Source organism: Hyposmocoma kahamanoa, unplaced genomic scaffold (assembly GCF_003589595.1).
Source record: "Hyposmocoma kahamanoa isolate Upper Pololo Valley unplaced genomic scaffold, ASM358959v1 88, whole genome shotgun sequence".
Classification (NCBI taxonomy): domain Eukaryota; kingdom Metazoa; phylum Arthropoda; class Insecta; order Lepidoptera; family Cosmopterigidae; genus Hyposmocoma; species Hyposmocoma kahamanoa.
This window is the reverse complement of record NW_020654466.1, coordinates 10,197,409-10,215,920: the sequence shown is the minus strand read 5'-3', so window position 1 is coordinate 10,215,920 and position 18,512 is coordinate 10,197,409. Positions and strand designations below refer to the sequence as shown.

At 39.1% G+C, this 18,512-nt stretch overlaps 1 protein-coding gene across 4 annotated transcripts in view; it reads left to right on the top strand.

Moving 5' to 3' along the window:
• The first annotated feature begins 114 nt into the window (after positions 1-114).
• The window catches only part of LOC113235682 (huntingtin-interacting protein 1), a 64,371-nt gene continuing 45,973 nt past the window's right edge, over positions 115-18,512 (top strand). For 2 of the 4 annotated variants that reach the window (XM_026471528.1, XM_026471527.1), the window contains exon 1: positions 116-397. In XM_026471528.1, coding sequence (XP_026327313.1) covers positions 314-397 — 84 coding nt within the window. In that variant the 5' untranslated portion in view covers positions 116-313. Of the gene's footprint in view, positions 398-18,512 lie in introns of all 4 variants that reach the window. The other 2 variants (XM_026471524.1, XM_026471525.1) reach the window with 2 other exon arrangements.

Here is an 18,512-nt window from a genome sequence, read left to right as displayed (position 1 = left end):
TCTGTCTATTTTTCGGTGAACCACAGAGAGTACTTAGAGAGTACAGAGTACGTGCAGGCAGTTAACTCATTCATTTTTTTGTGAATGGACGTGTTTATATTTTTGGGTGTCAAAATTTACGATAGTTTTTGTTCAAAAAATTATAAAAGTGCGATACGACTCAGTTAATGATTTAAGAATAGCGCAAGCAAAAGTGTACTTTAGTGAATAAGTTGAAAAGGATACTCCAGTAATTTAAATCGTCCTTATTTGAAAATCTCAACTCGGTGTAGAGGTCCCCATTTCGTAGGCGTATTTTGCATGTACGGAATCCATGGCGTCATTATCATTACCACGAGTTCTGCAGCTGAAGAAGAACAGCTTAGATGCTGAACGTGAGCAGTTCGAAAAGTTTCAGGTAAAGAAATTAAATGTTGTTTTTGTAACCTAAGATTACCTTGGAAATATTTATTGTTGTGGTCATTCGAAATCAGTTAACCCTGCGTTGGAAAGCAGTTGTTGTAGCGTAGATCCTAACTGCGGGTAAATATCTTTTAAAGGAACCAAAAATCACATCTTGCTATGGTTTACAAGTTGTAACACAACTATGAGTGGCAATAAAGAGTATGTCAAGGCTACTATTATGTTTAATGTAAAGTGCAGGCTGTATGTGGGATTAAGAAGTTAATGAAAATGAAACATGTATGTATATATAAATCTAAAAGACATGTTGTATAATTTAGTAATTTTCAATGTATAAATTCTATTATGCCTGTGCCAAATATTTGTGTATGAAACTGACTGATCTGTATTTATAATGTTATTGTGTATTTTCCTTCCTTTTTATTGCATGAATTTATTTATTGTAAGAAAAATTATGAACGAAATAATAAATATTAGACAACGTCATACAACATCACATTGCTCTTATTCCAAAGTAAGTAACTAAAGAGCCCTTGTGTTATGGAAATCGGAAACAATGACAGTACCACAGACACCTTGGAATGCTGTAATTATTGTATTTATTTTTTATTTTTTTCACCTATATAATTATTTAGTTTGTTAGTTATTATCTGTGGACAAGTTAATATACCTTTACCTTTTATTTAACTCGTAATAAGTCCCGCCAAAAAAATTACACAATTGGTTGCATGAGGTGTGGTGTGCAACACCCCAAATTAGAATTGTGAAATAAAACATAAAATACTTGCAAAAGCAGACTTTTATTAATGACAATATTTTAACACATAATAATAATTTAGATTAATTAAATAACACATAATTTTATAGCTATACAATATTAACTGTCTTTCTGACTTGTAAAAGTTTTTATAAATAAAAAAACTAGCATTTGTAAAACTGAATTTTCTTCATCACAAGTTTGGCAGACTAGACGGTTTTGGCATTTGTAACATTTAGTTATTGTTTTATGGTCCCGGTTAATTAAGTGAATTATGTTGGAAAAAGAATTGTTTTGTGAATGCACTGTCTTTCATAAAATTAATTTTCCTAAACTGTAAACTAATCACAAAAACTAACAAAAGTTACCAGTGGTATAAGACAGAAAACATGTGTTATAAAACAGAAACTTCTTATACAAGTTCACCCTATGAAATTTCACACTGCCTGTAATGACATGACATCAGAATAATTTTGAAGGATTATTATCCACAAATTATAGTTAAATGGAGTCAAGTGATTAGCAGAAGTCAGCATGCAAAGCATTAAAGTCTACACCCAGACACACTAACTTTGAAGTATATCATGTACATGAGGTAATGTTTACGACAACTGAGGTGGTACAGCTGCACTTATATGTATATTTTTTAGCCAGCTAAACCTTTGAAACACAGTGAAATCTGTATACAAAAATTTGTGCATTTATAGGAACACAGTAGCAAAATAGCTAGGTCTCATTGAAGACTTGGTATGTAGGCGAGTTCCCACTTGATAGAGGGAAGCAACTAGTTACGCCACCTGCGTCCGCGTCGCTCGCCATTCGCACGCGTGGCGCAAGCTTTGCGTCACGCTGTGTATGAACATTCACATAAATGTGTATTAAATACTGAACAGGATTGGCATTGAACGCATAATGGCCATCATAGAAAAAGTAAACATCAACATGTTGTAAAAGTACTACCCTCAAACGTAGTTAGTACTTTTACAACTACTAAAATAAAAAGGTGTCACGCAGGAATCAGAAATATTTAGTATTTATGTGCAAAAATAGCTGTTTTAGTAAAAATAGTACCTATTACATATATTTGTTACTCGACTTAACTATAATGACTTGAATAATCTACATTGTGTAGCAATGTTGTTTTTGTTATCGTATAATGACTAATACTCGCTTTAAAAAAATACAAATCATAATGTAGTTTATTTGTGATGAGGAATGACCTGTTGAAAACTTCGTAAGTTTTTATTTTTGTAAAAACGCCCACTGCCATGTACACGCTATTGTCAATTAGTCAATAAAAAGCCCTCAAAGTTAATTGAAATGTCCGATATCGGGTGTTTCCTTTATCATCATTTAGATAACGATCGTTGTGACTTGACGCATTCGATAACTTATCTCCGTCGTTCAGTACTTGCGCCAGTTTCAGATAGGTTATTTTCAAGGCACATTCTCTTTACTTTGAAATTAGAAAATTAGTGAAATGATTAGTGTAAATAGTTAAAAAAACCGGTACTATCTGCTGTCAAAATATTGGGTAAGTTTATTATTCAATTCGAATGTACTGAAATGGGCATACGCAAACGAAACAGTGCACAGTGTGTCATTTTACTTTAGTTGCGGACATCCTCGTTTTATGTGTTTTTAACAAAGATAATATTCAAACAAAGTTCGTAATAAAACTCTCCACGCTGTATCTATCATAGTTTTAGAGAAAGTTAGAAAATCGAGAAAAATCGTTGTAAACCATAGAATGAGATTATTTCCTTTCCTGTAAATTATTTTTCTTTAAATATTTCATGTTATAATAGAAAACTACTAAAAACACCAATAAATCTAAAAAATTAAAAAATATCAAGCTTTCCTAGACCACAATTAATTTTTTTCTATGATTTCGTTATTTTTTTCTGAAGATTTTTTACATATTAGCATTTTTTTTCAACGCCGATATGTTAATTATAGTAATAATTATTACCACAGAACAAACCAGATGCGACAAATAGAGGAGTTCAGAAATATTGAATTTTTAAATTTTATGTTAGGGTTGTCACTGAACATTTATCCTGTCTGCAAAGCGCAATATTATATATTCACAGCTTACTTTACTCAACTTCTTAATTTTATTTTCGTCGAGAGTGCTGGTGATACAGCGGAAATGACCCTAACCTCCGATTCTAAAGTGGCACAATATGTTACAGAGGTCATTTTTCGGATAGGTATTGACATTCCAAAAACTTGTAGATCTGATCTGATTTAAAACAGTAGAGTACAACTTCCAAATAGCCGTGATTTGTGGTGTTTTTAGGTAATTGAGGTAAATAGAAGCATTTTATAACAATATCGTTAAATTTGAACAAAACTTTGCAAGTATTTAATAGTAAATATTTTTTACCCTCAATTTGGGCGTGAAACCTGAGTGCTTACCTATTTCTGGGGTGAGCCGTATATGATCCTTGATCAAAGGTCGGAAAATTTGATGTATATTGTACCTACAATTCGGTACCTTGCTAACATGGAATGCGCTTTTGTATCGGGTACCGTGTTTTGAAGCACGGTGTAAGGAGGTCACACCGTCATAAACTTACGAAGTTAAGTATAAAATAAAAGGAAAATAAATGTTATAAAGCTTTTAATATTTTCAACCTCAGCTAATGCAACGTTAGATAGAAAGAGATAACTGTAAAATAATGTAAAGGTGCGAGCAAGATAGATATACCTGCTTGTGCCCGGCAGTGTGTTATTTTGCCTTAGTTGCGGACATCCTCGTTTTATGTGTTTTTTTAGAAAGCCAATACTCAAGCAAAGCTCTTAATTCATTAAATATTTCATGTTAGCATAGAAAACTGCTAAAAGCGCCAATAAGCCCAAAAATTAAAATAATATCAAGCTATCCTAGAGCACAATTAATTTTTTTCTATAGTTTGATCCATTTTTTTCTGAAGACTTTGTATATGTATTAGCATGTTTTTTCAACGCGGATTTGTTAATTACAGTAATAAGTACTACCATAAACCTTAAAACCATAAAAAAATCCAGATGCGATGAACAAGAGACCAGAAATATTGAATTTTCAAATTTTGGGTTAGGGTTGTCATTAAATATTTTTCCAGTCTGCAATTTGCAATATTTAATATTTATTGAGTGTAGCACATTACCTATAGGTATGTTATCGGAATAAGCCGGTAAATCAAGGAGCAAGTTTTGATCCACAGCACGATCATCACAGACTTGTTTCACCGTGCACTGGAATCGTCTGTTCTTTATGCATCCTCTTTGACTCTTAGTACACGTCACAAATATAAAAAAATTCTACCTATACCTGACAAATTTCTTCGCTCTCTAAGAGTGACCGCGGAAAATGTTCCTTACCATCATTACCCATCAGAAGACATTAGTATTGAAACTGCTGATATCACGCTAGCAACAGACGAAATCCCATAATGAGGAAAATGTATGAGCTTTCAGCATTTGCCAGGATAATTTATCTTTATTCACACGTAATGCACATACGTGAATATTATAATAAAATATGCCAATAAAATAAGCCATAATAAAATATGCCAATACTATGTAACATACATTGTTTTAAATTATTTTTGACACAATTACTTCAAATTAATTTATTTCACTTTATTGATTTTAAATTTAACTAATGTAACTTAAAAATGTACAAATTCAATTAATGTACCATATGGACTATGTTATCAGAACCTCATAAAGGAATTTGAATTGTTGTGGGCTACCAAAGCTCCCACATGTATGAATAAAATTTTATATTTACTAACACTAAAATAAGTTCACATCTTTGTATCTCCTACCACGTACAAGTCTATTCATATTCGAAATAAATATGTTATTATTGTTGTTTTAACACATAATTCACCATTGATTTACGTAGTAGGGTAAAAATTTATACATTTTGTGAGAACCTTATTTCCGTAGAAATCTAAAAAGAACCTTAGAAACGTGGTATCTCCGAGATCTTCCGAGATAAACGTTTACTTTTTCTTTATTCGATAGATGCATTAATGAAGTATATTTTGAAGGTAAAAAAAAATGCTGATTTAGTACGGTTAATTTTATATTTAAATATATTTTTAAAATTAATAAAATATTTTTTTTCTCCCTTTTTTGTGCGCTTAAGGACTTACGATTTTCACATTTAATAAAGTTTAAAAGGACAGTCAATTTGTATTTTTTTCAAAGGGAAGTTTCGCATATTCGGGAAATACAGACAAAAACATTTTTCTTGAAGTACAGTGACCTTTCGAAAAAGAAACTATACCTCCATAATAAAAGTAAATATCTAAACGGGTGTTTTTTAGTACAATTTATTTGGATTCAACCTATTGAAATCGAACATAAAACGAGGATGCTCGCAACTAAAGCAAAATAAAACACACTGTGCAAGGGTTAGGTGTAAGAATTACTGAAATAATCGTCAACCGTGACCACGGGACCTGTAAAGGGCCCGAAACGTCGGTCCCTTTACAATCCGGAAAAATAGTTTCATTTCCTATATGTAACAATCGCGAAAACTTAAGAACTCGATATTACTGAAATAAGTTTGAGTCAAATTTGAGCTGAGATCAGCTGTGTTTGATTAACCCTTTAAAGGAAAAGTTTGTCTTAAAAAAAATTTGAGCACAAGATATATAAAGGCGATATAATCAATCTTCTTTTGTGTCTTAGTACAACCGTAAGATTCTGTACGCGGATGTTACATATACATGTATCTTAGATAAGGAACTCTCATCTGTTTATGTGTTAGGGTCATCGACATCGTCTGGTGGTAACGTTCAGAGTGGACAGATGCGATCGCGTTTCCGGCAAGTTTAATGATAGAGTTCAATTGGATATATTGATAGCTTGCGTAGTTTAAACCACGTTTAAACCTTACTGCTTTTTGTGGTTACGGCAGTGTGATTTTTTTACATTTGTCTCTGTCAGACATATATTTTTCTTAAGCAAAAAAACAACAGAGTTTTATGTTTCATACGTATTAGTTGAAGTATTTTTCGTGCTGTTAAGACCGATTAATTACATTGCTAAAAATATATGGCTAAATATCCATTGAAGTACTAAATCTGTCTCTGTATGTAATGCCCCGAATACCGAACATACCCTTAAAGCTACCAAGGAGCACTCGGGACATTCAAGAAAACACAGTGAATTACGATATGTCATCCCTAATAAATCGACATCAATCTTGATGCTAAAGACTATTGACGCTCAAACAGGTCTGAGTCTGAGCTAGTGATTGTCTGCTTCCGCCCTCACAATGAACCCACTTTTGCTTGTGAATGAAATAAAACCTGTGCTGTTTCATCGAAGTATTACAGCATGGTGTCTCCGAGACTACAATTTTACCACCGCGCACGTCGTCGAACTAAAAAATACCATTGCGGGCCTCTCCAAAAAAAAAGGGTATCCACCCACGCGTATCAACTTTTAATGCCTTCTTAAGAAAGAAAAAGCTTTGCGTTGCGATTCAAATTAAAAGTAAACATTCATTTCTATAATGTAAAGTTTCATAACGTTCTAAATAAATTTCCCAATAGTCTTTCATTCTAGGGAAGTGAAACTCTAGCAAAAGATTTTCTCTAGCTTTTTCGAGCAAAGATATTCATGAACACCTTTTACGTAAATACATTGACACTCCAAACACACATCTTCAGCGCTCTTGAATATTATAAATTTCGTCATTTTGATGTACTCTCTTTGTTTCATCGTGACGAAAGGTTCATCATTACACTTCACAAATTATACTCAATAAATGAATGTGTCATGAATAGATTTCTTACAACAATTGTTGTATACCCAGTTATACTCCATTGTAGTAGGGTTACGTAAATTGTGCCTTGTCTTGTAGGTAGATGTTAATTGTCTACATTCTTACATAGGTAAGTACTTCCATTCTATGATGTACGTAGCTGTTTTAACTTATGAGTCATAACAGCCTAGAACTCCAACCATGCAATTATGGGAGTGGAAAATGCAATGTTTACATAAATTAATGCATTTTTGCATGCATTGTCGTTTGGTTTTTAAAGTTTAATCAATAAGGGGTGTGTTGTGTAGTCGTATTAAGAAAAAATATCGGGTAATATTTTGTAAAACTAATACACCTACAACATTATATTATCTGACATTAGATAGGTGTCTTACATATTTTGATATAAATATTTCCTTTTCGTAATTCCTTTTCACAGCAATATTGCTCCTTGTGAAAGACTTCGTTCAGGGAAGTACTGTCACCTTACCTATTTTTGTAGCCAAGCATTAATGAGATCATTACTGCGTTCCGGTTTTAAAGGGTAAGTCTTGTCAACTTTTGTCTCATGGTGACGGGCGAAGAGGCAGTGCCCCTCAGATCATTGCGATTACATAAAGCTTTGAGTGGCATATTAACTGTCATTGACAGGCCTGTCGCTTACCACCAGCAGGGCAGCCACAATAGGGCGCGACTAGCGCGAGAGCGACATAAAGCGCGAGATACTGCTGTTATCGCATAAAGATCTCGTACTTTATGTCGCTCTCGCGCAAGTCGCGTCTTATTGTGCTAGCCCACAATACAGGCGCACGAGTTACTCGTCCCGTTACTTAGTATCGTAAAAAATATACATTTGGAATAAATATTTACTTGTCCTATTTTAAAGCCATTGCGGCTTTAACAAGTACCAATTAAAACTCTTTTGCTGACGTGTACAATCAATTTACATGCGTGAATTGAAACATGAAGTACTGTCAAACCTGTGTACCTTATTATAACAAATCGTCACCTATTCAGTTACGCATACAGAGCGATGTTAAATATTATCATGAGTGAAGCTATACTCACATAGAAGTCCACGGTCATCTAATTTGCAAGTTTACTACTTTCCTTCTATCTTTTTACAACCTTGGAAATTCTAGAACTAATATAAGCTTAATGATTCCTGGAACTGTGATTTTCATGTAAATCGTAAAACCAACTATGTACCTCTTTTTTACTATTAAACAATTATTATATATTAACTAGTTTTATATATGAATAACGTACCACTAGCTCGTACTAATTATACTTCGCCCTTTAGCTTAATTTGCTTTAATTTCTAGATAAATTGATCTGTATTTCTTTTGCTACATCAATAAAACCCCTTAATTACAAAGAAACTATACTGAGCGACCTTAATTACGTGGAGCGAATGTGGATGGAGGCGTGGGGAGAGGTAGACCGCGGCGTACACATCTCAATCAGATTGGGGATATCCTTAAAAAGGCCGGGTTAAATGTGCCAAAAATAAACGGGCATGTATGAAGATACTGATGGGAGTGGAGGAGACGAAGGTTTGTCAAGAGCGTAACAGGTGGAGGCCCATCGTGATAATATGTATGTACGTATGTATGTAATTAGAAAGAAATCTCGCTAATTACGGAATTCTTTCAGCTCCATACTATCTGACATAGCAAAACAAAGCTGGCTGATTCATAATAGAAAACACGCATAAACACACATATGGTAATAAAATGAAAGAAGGTGGTGAGAACATTCGCCGCTTTTTGAACGTGAGAAACATACCCATCTTGGCTTTTGATCAGTAAAATTCAATATAGCTGAATCTTTTGCCAAACTGATATTAAACAGACTCTCTGTCCCAATTTTATTGTTATTATTTAACGTTTAATTTATCTACTACTATTAGTACTCGGTGATTGTAACCACTTGTATTTTAAAAGTGTTTGATCTTTGTATTAATAATTATAACAGTGGAGTAACTCACACTTTTATCACATTTTTATCAATTCAATAAAAAAATAATTACAGAAAATAGCGACATCTCTAGCCAGAGCCGGTAGCTGTAAAGGTATCTAACTGGGTGACGAAATACTTTCATAGATGGCGCTACGACCAAAAAGTCGTTGAAAAACCAAATACAAAAGATCCAACAACAAGCATATAGAAAAATTCGTAAGGTCCGCTGATTCGTTCTGTGGCTATGCCAACTACATAGCGTTTGGCACGGTTTACTAGGAGATGTCGGTTCGAATCCGGCCGAATCGAAGGACTTTTTTGTAAGTGTTCGACACTTGATAGTATAGTGTCACTAGATAGTGACTTAAGTATGTACTCACGTTCTTCTTCCTATCGTATGGATGTAATAGACTTGCTAAGAACTATGAGGCTTGTTTGCCATTTTAGTGAAAGGATTTGCCATTCGGTATAAGGTTGTTGCCCAGGGTGCGCCACACATACGGGGAATGCGAATAGTTGGTACATTTTACGGGGAGGCTCCTTTCATGCACTCCAATATGAGTACACGTTGATAGCTATCGGTGCACAGTGTTTCGAAATGCCTTCAGATCGGATAGTATGTAACGTGTTTTGATGATCTAAATGCAGGACGAAAACTCCCATGTGCCAATTTTAAAACTTACTCCAAAGTTCTTCGATTTTTATACTCAGAAAGGAGACCGACACGCTTTCATACAATCTTGGGCCAAGATGTAAAAAGATGAAAATTGTCATCAATTAACAGCTTATATACTGTCATACGATCATTGAAAATTCTGCGGATTTTGGCAATCTGACAGCAGAGTTATAAGAGATTTAGTGAATATAATTAATTCCAAAAGCTGTTTTAGATTTTTCCCTTGTTTTCTCAGTTTGGCTTTACAAATTATAATAAATGTGACGAGTTCAAGTGTAATTTGCTTACCTACAATAAATATAATTTTGATTTAATTTGATATAAAGATTCCGGTGTAAATCTTTATGGTCGAAACTATATTAGAAGTTAGAAGAATTCAAGTGTTCCAAAAACTTTACTGTGTAATTAAACCACATTGTAACAGGAGTACCTATATTTCCAAGAATTTCCTACTAATTCTTACTATGTGTCTTAGGTTAGTTTATGTCTAAAGAACAATCTTTGTAAAACAGAAAAATGTACAATACCAAGAGTACTGAAAACTACAGAATCTTAACTATACAATAAGTAGGTAACATGCACCGTATTCTACGGGATTCGTTAAGTGATCTTACAATACGTGTGGCGCACTATAAGTTTCCGGAATGAATAAGAAAAAATATTATAAATGGTCAGAAATGAATTTATTGTTTCTCAAAATATTCTCCGTTAGCGTTAATGCACTTTTTCATACGAATCGAACCAATTTTGAAAACATTTATGCTACTCCTCCGTGACAATCTCTGAAACATTTTTTTCAAACTCTTCGACAGTCTCTTCAGGTGATGAAAATCGTTGACCGCGTAACTGGTTCTTAATTTTTGGAAATAAATAAAAGTCACAAAGTGCCAGGTCGGGACTGCGTGCGGGATGGCTCATAAGATCAACGTTGTTCACCTTCAAAAATTCATTTGTCTGTCTGGTCGTGTGAGAATTGGCATTATCGTGGTGCAAGATGATACGGCGTTTACGGTTATTTTTTACAGAGTTTATCAATAACTTCCGGCAAACAAATGGACGTGTACCAATCACTATTCACGGTACAACCATTCTCCAAAGCAACAGTAGCCACGTGTCCAGTTTTATTTAAAAAAGAAACAATCATCCGCTTAGAGACACTTTACACGCGCGCCACTTTGGTTGGTTTCGGCTCATCTCGAAAGACCCATACGCTCGATTGCTGCTTTGTTTTGGGATCGTAACTATAAATCCATCGTCACCACTACTGTTACTATGTCCCACAACAAATTTGACTCCCCTTCATTGAATCTGGTAAGCATGGCTTTGTACCAAGTGACACGATCCGTTTTTTGAGCCTCAGTCAAATTGTGTGGGATCCACCGAGAGCACAGCTTTTTCACACCCAAATATTTGTGTAGTGTTTGACTCATGCCTATGCCTAAAGATGCCCGAATCTCATGGTATATCACATGCCTGTCTGTTTTGATCATACGGTGCACAACATCGATGTTTTTGTGGTTCACAGCAGTGACGAACGAATTCGTCACTGAGATTCACACGACCGCGTTTGAATTCTGCAAACCAGCTATAAATAGTCGTCTTGCATGGTGCTTTATCGCCAAAAGTAGTTTGAAGCCGAGGGAAGCTCCACTGAGCTGTCAGTTACACTTAAAGTCGAAGAAAATCATAACACGAAAATTTTCACGAGTTAAATCCATGGTGATGTAGACAACCAATTTCTAAAATGACGCCACAATGTAAAAGCAAGTGACAGTCAGTCAGATGAAACAAACTGTATTCTGCAGCCAAAGAGTTCCATTTTCAAATGTTAATTTACTCTTTGAATGTTGTTTATGTAAGTGCCCAGTTCCAGAAACTTATAGTGCGCCCCTGTGTAAATGGATCAAAGGATATATGTTTTTGCATTACGGTAGGACCTTTTTAGCTTCAGTAAAATTCTTGGTAGCAGTAGAGCTTCATGTGAAAACGTTCGTCCAGGGAAAGACTGCAACCTTACCTGTTTCTGCTGCCAAGCAGTAATGTGAGCTTTATTGCGTTTCGGTTTTGAAGGGTGAGGGTGCTAGTGAAATTACAGGCACATGGGACTTGTCAATTTATGTCTCAGGGTGACGGGCGCATTGGCAGTGCCCCTCAGATTTTTACGATTTAAAACTGATCGCACTGAAATTATTGTGGATAGGCGTGTCGCTTACCGCCAGACGCACGACTTGTTCGTCCCATCACTTCGTATCATAAGAAACATCTTTATTTTTAATAAAAAGTACCTAAACCGTGTTCGGTAACTTAACTTTTTAAAGCAATAGCTTTGCGCATTTTCTTATACGGGACCCATTGACTTACATATAATTGTAAGTTAATGACAGGACCAGTAAATGCGACCTCGACAATAAACTTCGTTTTGAAGCCAATGTTCTTTGATTGTTGTTATTGTAAAAATTTACGTCCCCTCTCAATTTGTAGCACAATAAGCCAAAGGAGGCCCACAAATATTACCACCGTCTTGCATCGAATACAAGTGCATGGAAAGCAGCCTTCTTCTTCTTAGGGTGCCATCTCCTATCGGATCGTTGGCTATCGTTGTGGCAATTTGAGCCCGTGAAGTTGCGGCTCGGAACAGTTCTGTGGTACTTATGTTGAACCACTCTGCAAGATTTTGAAGCCATGTGGTTTTTTTACGATCACGTGTACTGCGGCCCTGAATTTTTCCCTGCAGAATGAGCCGCAATAGGGAGTATTTATTACTCCGCAAGATGTGCCCGAAGTACTGCAGCTTCCTCTTTTTTACTGTTTTTAGGAGCTCCAAGCCTTTGTGCATCCTCCGCAATACGTTGTCATTGGTGACTCTATCCATCCACGATATTTTCAAAATTCAGTATGTAAAGCAGTAGGACAAAACTGTTTAAACATAAAACAATGGTCTCAGTGATAGTTTCTTCTGTTTGTCGTTTGTTTTCTCTCACAAGAGTTGTCAATATGAATATAAATTCATTCGTTGCACGATAACCAGAATGCCACTGACCTTGCAATACCTAAAGTTCTTTAATTTATCCATTTTTTTTAACAGAAATCAATTTGGGCTTAATTATATTAATCATCGTGTAAATGCAAAATAATGAAGTAACTCAGCGTTTAAATTGAATTTTACAATGAATTTATGTTCCTCCATTATATGCTGCCGTAAATCGATTAAAGAACGACTCAACATAATCAAAGTACCTAATTTAGATTATCATGAGAACCGTGAATAATGCGACACTTAGTAAAAATAAACGTTGTGAGTAAGCGATAGCGAATGTAGTGCGAGGGTTTGTACACATGGACAGAACCGGTTTGGTCTGTGACCTAGTGACTTTATCGTTGCACTGAGGTTGAGGAGTTTTGCTTGTTCACTAATTGACTAGATAAAAGTTATTCACAATCGTATTTGTTTAGAATCGTATTTGTTTTTATTTTTATATCAATACACGAAATCCAACACTCTTTGAAGTCGTCAATTATAAGCGTACTCTAATCTAAGATTAAATCTTAACACTGCACCGAAAAACATGTACGTCCCTTTCCGGAACTAGTATCTCCTCTTGAGCCTGTAACCCAGCATGCTGAGGCAGAACTTCCTGTAGCTGATGTACTATCATTCAGTCCAGTGAAAAAAACCTGGCCCTTTTCAATTGGAGCTTAATGGAAGAAAAATTATTACCTAATAAATGTTCAAAAATCATTGAGCTGGATAGATTCAGATTGTGAGGTTTTCATAGTAGACATAGAAATGAGACTCCAGTGACTGTTATAAATTATATTATGAGATAGGAAATGAAACAATTTTTCCGGATTTAAATTGAGTCAACCGTGACCATGGGACCTGTAAAGGGTCGTTGAGGACGTTGGTTTGTTTGACAAAACGAATATACGCGATTTGAATTCGGAAAAATAGTTTCATTTCTTATGTATAACAATCACAAAAACCTAAGAACTCGATATATATATAGATACTGACAGAGAGCGATCTAATCTTGTCGGTGATGTCTCAATAGGATATTGGACCTCATCTCTGCATGGGATCTAGAAATCTTGTTGAGTTCAACGCCAAGAAAACACAGGTTTGCGCGTTAACAACAAAATTGTCGCCGTTCCTTCCCATGCCTTCTCTGATGAGCACAGCACTTTCACCTCAGAACAGTTTTACCTTCCTCGGTATGGAAATCTGCTGTGATTTGAATCCAAGGAGCTACATCGAATCTGTGATCAAAACAGCCTCACGGAAACTCGGAGTCCTGAACAAGGTGCGACATTTTGTCGCGCCGGACCAGTTATGCCTGCTGTACAAAACACAGGTCCGGTCTTGCGTTGAGTATTGTTCGCACTTGTGGGACGGCTCCGCCAAGTACCTACTTGATGCCTTGGATAAATTACAGCGTCGTGCTACTCGAATTATAGGCGACGAAGAGGTCTCATCACGCCTTGAACCTCTGCAACTGCGTAGAGATGTTGCATCGCTTAGCGCCTTTTACCGCATGTACCATGGTGAGTGCTCTGAAGAGCTGTTCAACCTCATCCCCCCTTCCCCGTTCCTGCTCAGAAGCACGCGTGCTGGCCTTCGTAGTCACCGTTTCACTACCTGCCGCATTCCATCGCGTACTAAAAGGTTCGGTGGCTCCTTTCTCTGCCGCACGGTTGACAAATGGAACTCCCTTCCGGCACATGTCTTCCCTCCCTCTTATGATATGGGGTCCTTCAAACGAGGCGTGAAGAGGCATATTGTAGACAGGCAGGGTGGAGGTGGCTAGTGCAGTGAGGGTTTCATCGCTGCACTAGGTTCCTTCGCGTTTGGATACCACTTTCCACTTAACATCAGGTGGAGTGGAGTCATTTGCCTGTCATGTATAAAAAAAATATATAAGATATTTCACTATAAATCCAAACAAAACATCGTCAAATATGTTTGTCACGATTTTGTTGATACAAATCATTAAGCCATAGATAGCTTCTGGTCTGTTGTGCTTCATGCGACAAAGTGATAAATTACATAAAAAAGTACGACAGTCCCCAGAAAATGCGACTCTCAAGCTAATCTACACTAAATACAGAAATTTCTGCAATAATTTATTTAAAAAAGTTAAACAAAATTATGAAAAAACATTCTTAAAAAAAGCTGGGAACATTAATAAGAAAATATTTGTGAGGCGATACACGAGCTTGTTGACTATGTATTCCTACATAGTCAACAAGCTCATTAGGAGTATTGACAAAGGGAAAAAAACAATTGGCATATTTTTAGATCTTGCCAAAGCCTTCGATACGTTCTCGGTCCCTTTGCTCCTTGAAAAGCTTGAAAAATATGGGATAAGAGGTATGCAATTAAAGCTCTTTCAGGATTACCTCTCAAATTGGGTTACCTATCACAAGCTAGAAACATGATTTACAGAATTTTATTTCTCCGAAAACCTCTAGACTTTTATCGAATAGATTTTGTTTCATTTGTCCGAAAACATGTTTCGGTTTTTTTCATTACACATTTTAATGTTTCACTATTTTGACATATTGACAAGTTATTCTTTTCCCGATTTTTATTTCCTGAACAAACCGTTTGAACAATGTATCCAATTGAATATTTTTATTTTGTAGAAAAATGATGTCCATGATACATTTTTGTTATATTATTTTTTATTACAGGTACTAAAAGTATTAGAAAGTGTCGACACTTTCTAATACTTTTAGTACCTACGAGTTGTCTCGTCAAATTAAAGCACCTCGCATCTTTAGAAAATATGGTAAACGAGATGCAAGTTAATTTGATCGAGTTGTAGTCACTCGGTTCGCTCGATCGGATTGTGTGGCATTTTCATATACTTTTTTTTTTTTTTTTTTACGTGGGGAAATCCTCATGGATATCTCTCTGCTGCGGGGGCAACAGAGAGATCATGTCGGACTCCTACCGACTAAAACCCCACGGTGTTCCGTCCCTGCACCTTTTGCCGGGACTACGGGAACGCTTTCGCACTCTTCCGCGGTCCCGACGGCGCTGGCCCTCGGCCGAGAGCCCCTTCCCATTGAGGTGGAGCTGGAGAAACACCACCCTATTCAACACTTACAGGGGCACGCAGGAACACCGCGCGCGCCACCTCGGGATCTATTCATTACGGGCGGCGCACGCCCCCGCGTCCACCGCCAAAATCCCTATTATGGGGGTTGAAGGAGGGCATGATAGTGCCTCCTCCGACGCCCTGCTCTCCTGCGGCGGATTGGAAGAAGGGTGGTAGCCTCCCTCTCCCGCTCCGCAGCTTCCTTCTGCGACATTACGTGTTCGCAGAAGGATACTACCTCCATCCACGACCTGTCACTTTCCAGCATTGATTTGATCATTGCAGGGAGTGACAGGTCATGCCCCACTGCGGCAACAAGTTCACGGCGCTCATTGGCCCAGGCTGGGCACACCTGCAGCGTGTGCTGTGCCGTGTCTTCACAGCAGCCACAATGGTGACATTCGGTTGTCGGTTCCCTCCGCGCTATATGACACAGGTACTTTCCGAAGCAACCATGCCCGGAAAGCACCTGCACCAGCCGGAAAGTCAAGGACCCATGCGCCCTGTCCATCCAGTTCTCAAAAACCGGACGGATAGCCTCCACGGTCCAGCTCCCGGCTCTGGGTTGGGCCAGTCGCCCCCTCCACTTTCTAAGCAGGGACTGATGCGCATGAAACTTCCACGACTGCACTTCCTGCAGCGTGGGATCCTCGCCACGGAGACGGAGGTCAATGCGCCATTGATACATGGCAGCATAGACCTCCGCCTCCAGGTCCCAGGGAGGAGACCCCGCTAACAAGCATGCCGCCTCATAGGATATGGTGCGATATCCTCTGATAGCCCCGACCGCCATCACCCTCTGAGATCTCCTCAGGAGTGCGATGTTTTTCTCTGTGAGGGCGTCAGACCATACGGGAGCCCCGTATAGAGCCATCGAGCGCACCACTCCCATGTACAGGCGACGACTGCTCGCTTTGGGCCCTCCGAGGTTGGGCAACAGCCGCTTTAAAGCAGCAGCCGTTCCCATTAAACGAGGGATCATGCGAGTAAAGTGCTCGCGGAAGTTCCATCGAGAGTCGAGGACGAGACCAAGATACTTCATCGTGGGCTCGACTCCGATGCGAATCTCACCGATAGTGATATGAGAACTCCGTGGCGGCGCCCGCCGAGGGCCATGAAAGCACATGGCCTCCGACTTGTTAAGCGCCACCCGGAGTCCCAACATCTCTATTCTACCGACAACAAGTGGCAAGACGGGCAGCGTCCGCGAAGGTCTCACCTCGTACCATCACCAACGTGTCATCTGCGTAGCAGATCACGCTGGCGCCCGGAGGGAGATCTCCCCGTAACACCCAATCGAATCCGATGTTCCACAGGAGCGGTCCTAGCACTGACCCCTGCGGGACCCCACACGACATTACCGTTTGCAACAACCGCCCCTCCCGCCCAGGGTATGAAATGTACTTCTCAGACAGGTAGGCCCCGACGATCCGACGTAGGTAGGGAGGCACCTCATGGTACTTCAGTGCTTCCCTAACGCAACCCCACGGCAAGGAATTGAACGCGTTGGCGATGTCTAGAGACACCGCCAGCATTACCCCGCCATGGTTTACCACTTCTTCTGAACAGGCTTTGACGCGAATGATAGCGTCAATCGTTGACCGTCCTACCCGAAAACCGAACTGATGGTCGGATAAGTCGGGACCCTCTCTGCCGAGATGCCGGATGAGGCGACCAGCTATGATTCGCTCAAACAGTTTATCGGCCTCATCCAGCATGACAATTGGACGGTAGGCAGAGAGAGAATCTGCGGGGCGTCCGTCGTTCCTCAAAAGCACTAGTCTGCCCGTCTTCCACATACTTGGGAACCGGCCCGTCTCCAAACAGGCATCTAGGAGCCGTCGGAACCGGTTCTCGAGAGCATCTAGGGCCAATACCCATGCACGCCCAGGAATGCCATCAGGGCCCGGAGCCCTGATTTTGGCTCTGAGTCTTAAAATGGCCGCACCGAGTTCTCCTTGTGTCACAGGGGGTACAGGCATATCGATGTCTTCTTGTTCCACTTCTCGAGGAAGTGCCATCACCGGAGGCTGGTGTTCTGCTCTGTTAGGAAACAGGGCTGATACAATATCCTGCAGCAGCTGGGGTTCGAGACTCTCTGTCAATGGAGGGGCCCAGAGACGGATTTTACCCCTTACCGCCTTATAAGGGCGTCCCCACGGATCATGACTGAGAGTCTCGAGTAGCTCAGACTTTGTCCGGGTCTTAGCGTTGGAGATGGACAGCTGAAGAGTCGTAACACACTGTCTGTATGCCCCATACAACTGTTCCTCCACATCAGCGTTGCGGCGCCGCCGTCTACGGTATCTTATGTACTGGCGTCTCGCCTCGACGCAGTTTGTACGGAGATCTGCATTCTCCTGAGACCACCAGTACACACGACGCTTTGGAGGTTGAGGCTTGGCTCGCGACATACTTGCGTCACATACTTGCGACATGGCGTCCCGGAACCATTCCGCTTCGTTCTCAACCTCCACGGCTTCGATCGGAGGCGCAAGCCACGACTGCAAAATTGAGGCTTCGATAAGCGCCTCCCGGTCTAAAGTCTCCAGCTTCCATCGCGTAGGCGTCGGAGTACGAAGATGACGACGATTGGCTGGGGTCATACGAGATGTGGAGACGTCAAATCGAATATATAAATGATCCGACAACGTCTCCACCCCTTCCAAGACCCGCCAATCCCGAACCATGCGTGCAACAGCAGGAGATGAGAACGAAATGTCCACGATGGATCCACCCTGTCGTCGCACACACGTGTTGACCGATCCATGGTTAAGCACCAAGAGGTCAGTCTCCATTGCCCATTGCTCGAGCACTGCACCGCGCGCATCTGTCGTGGGGGAT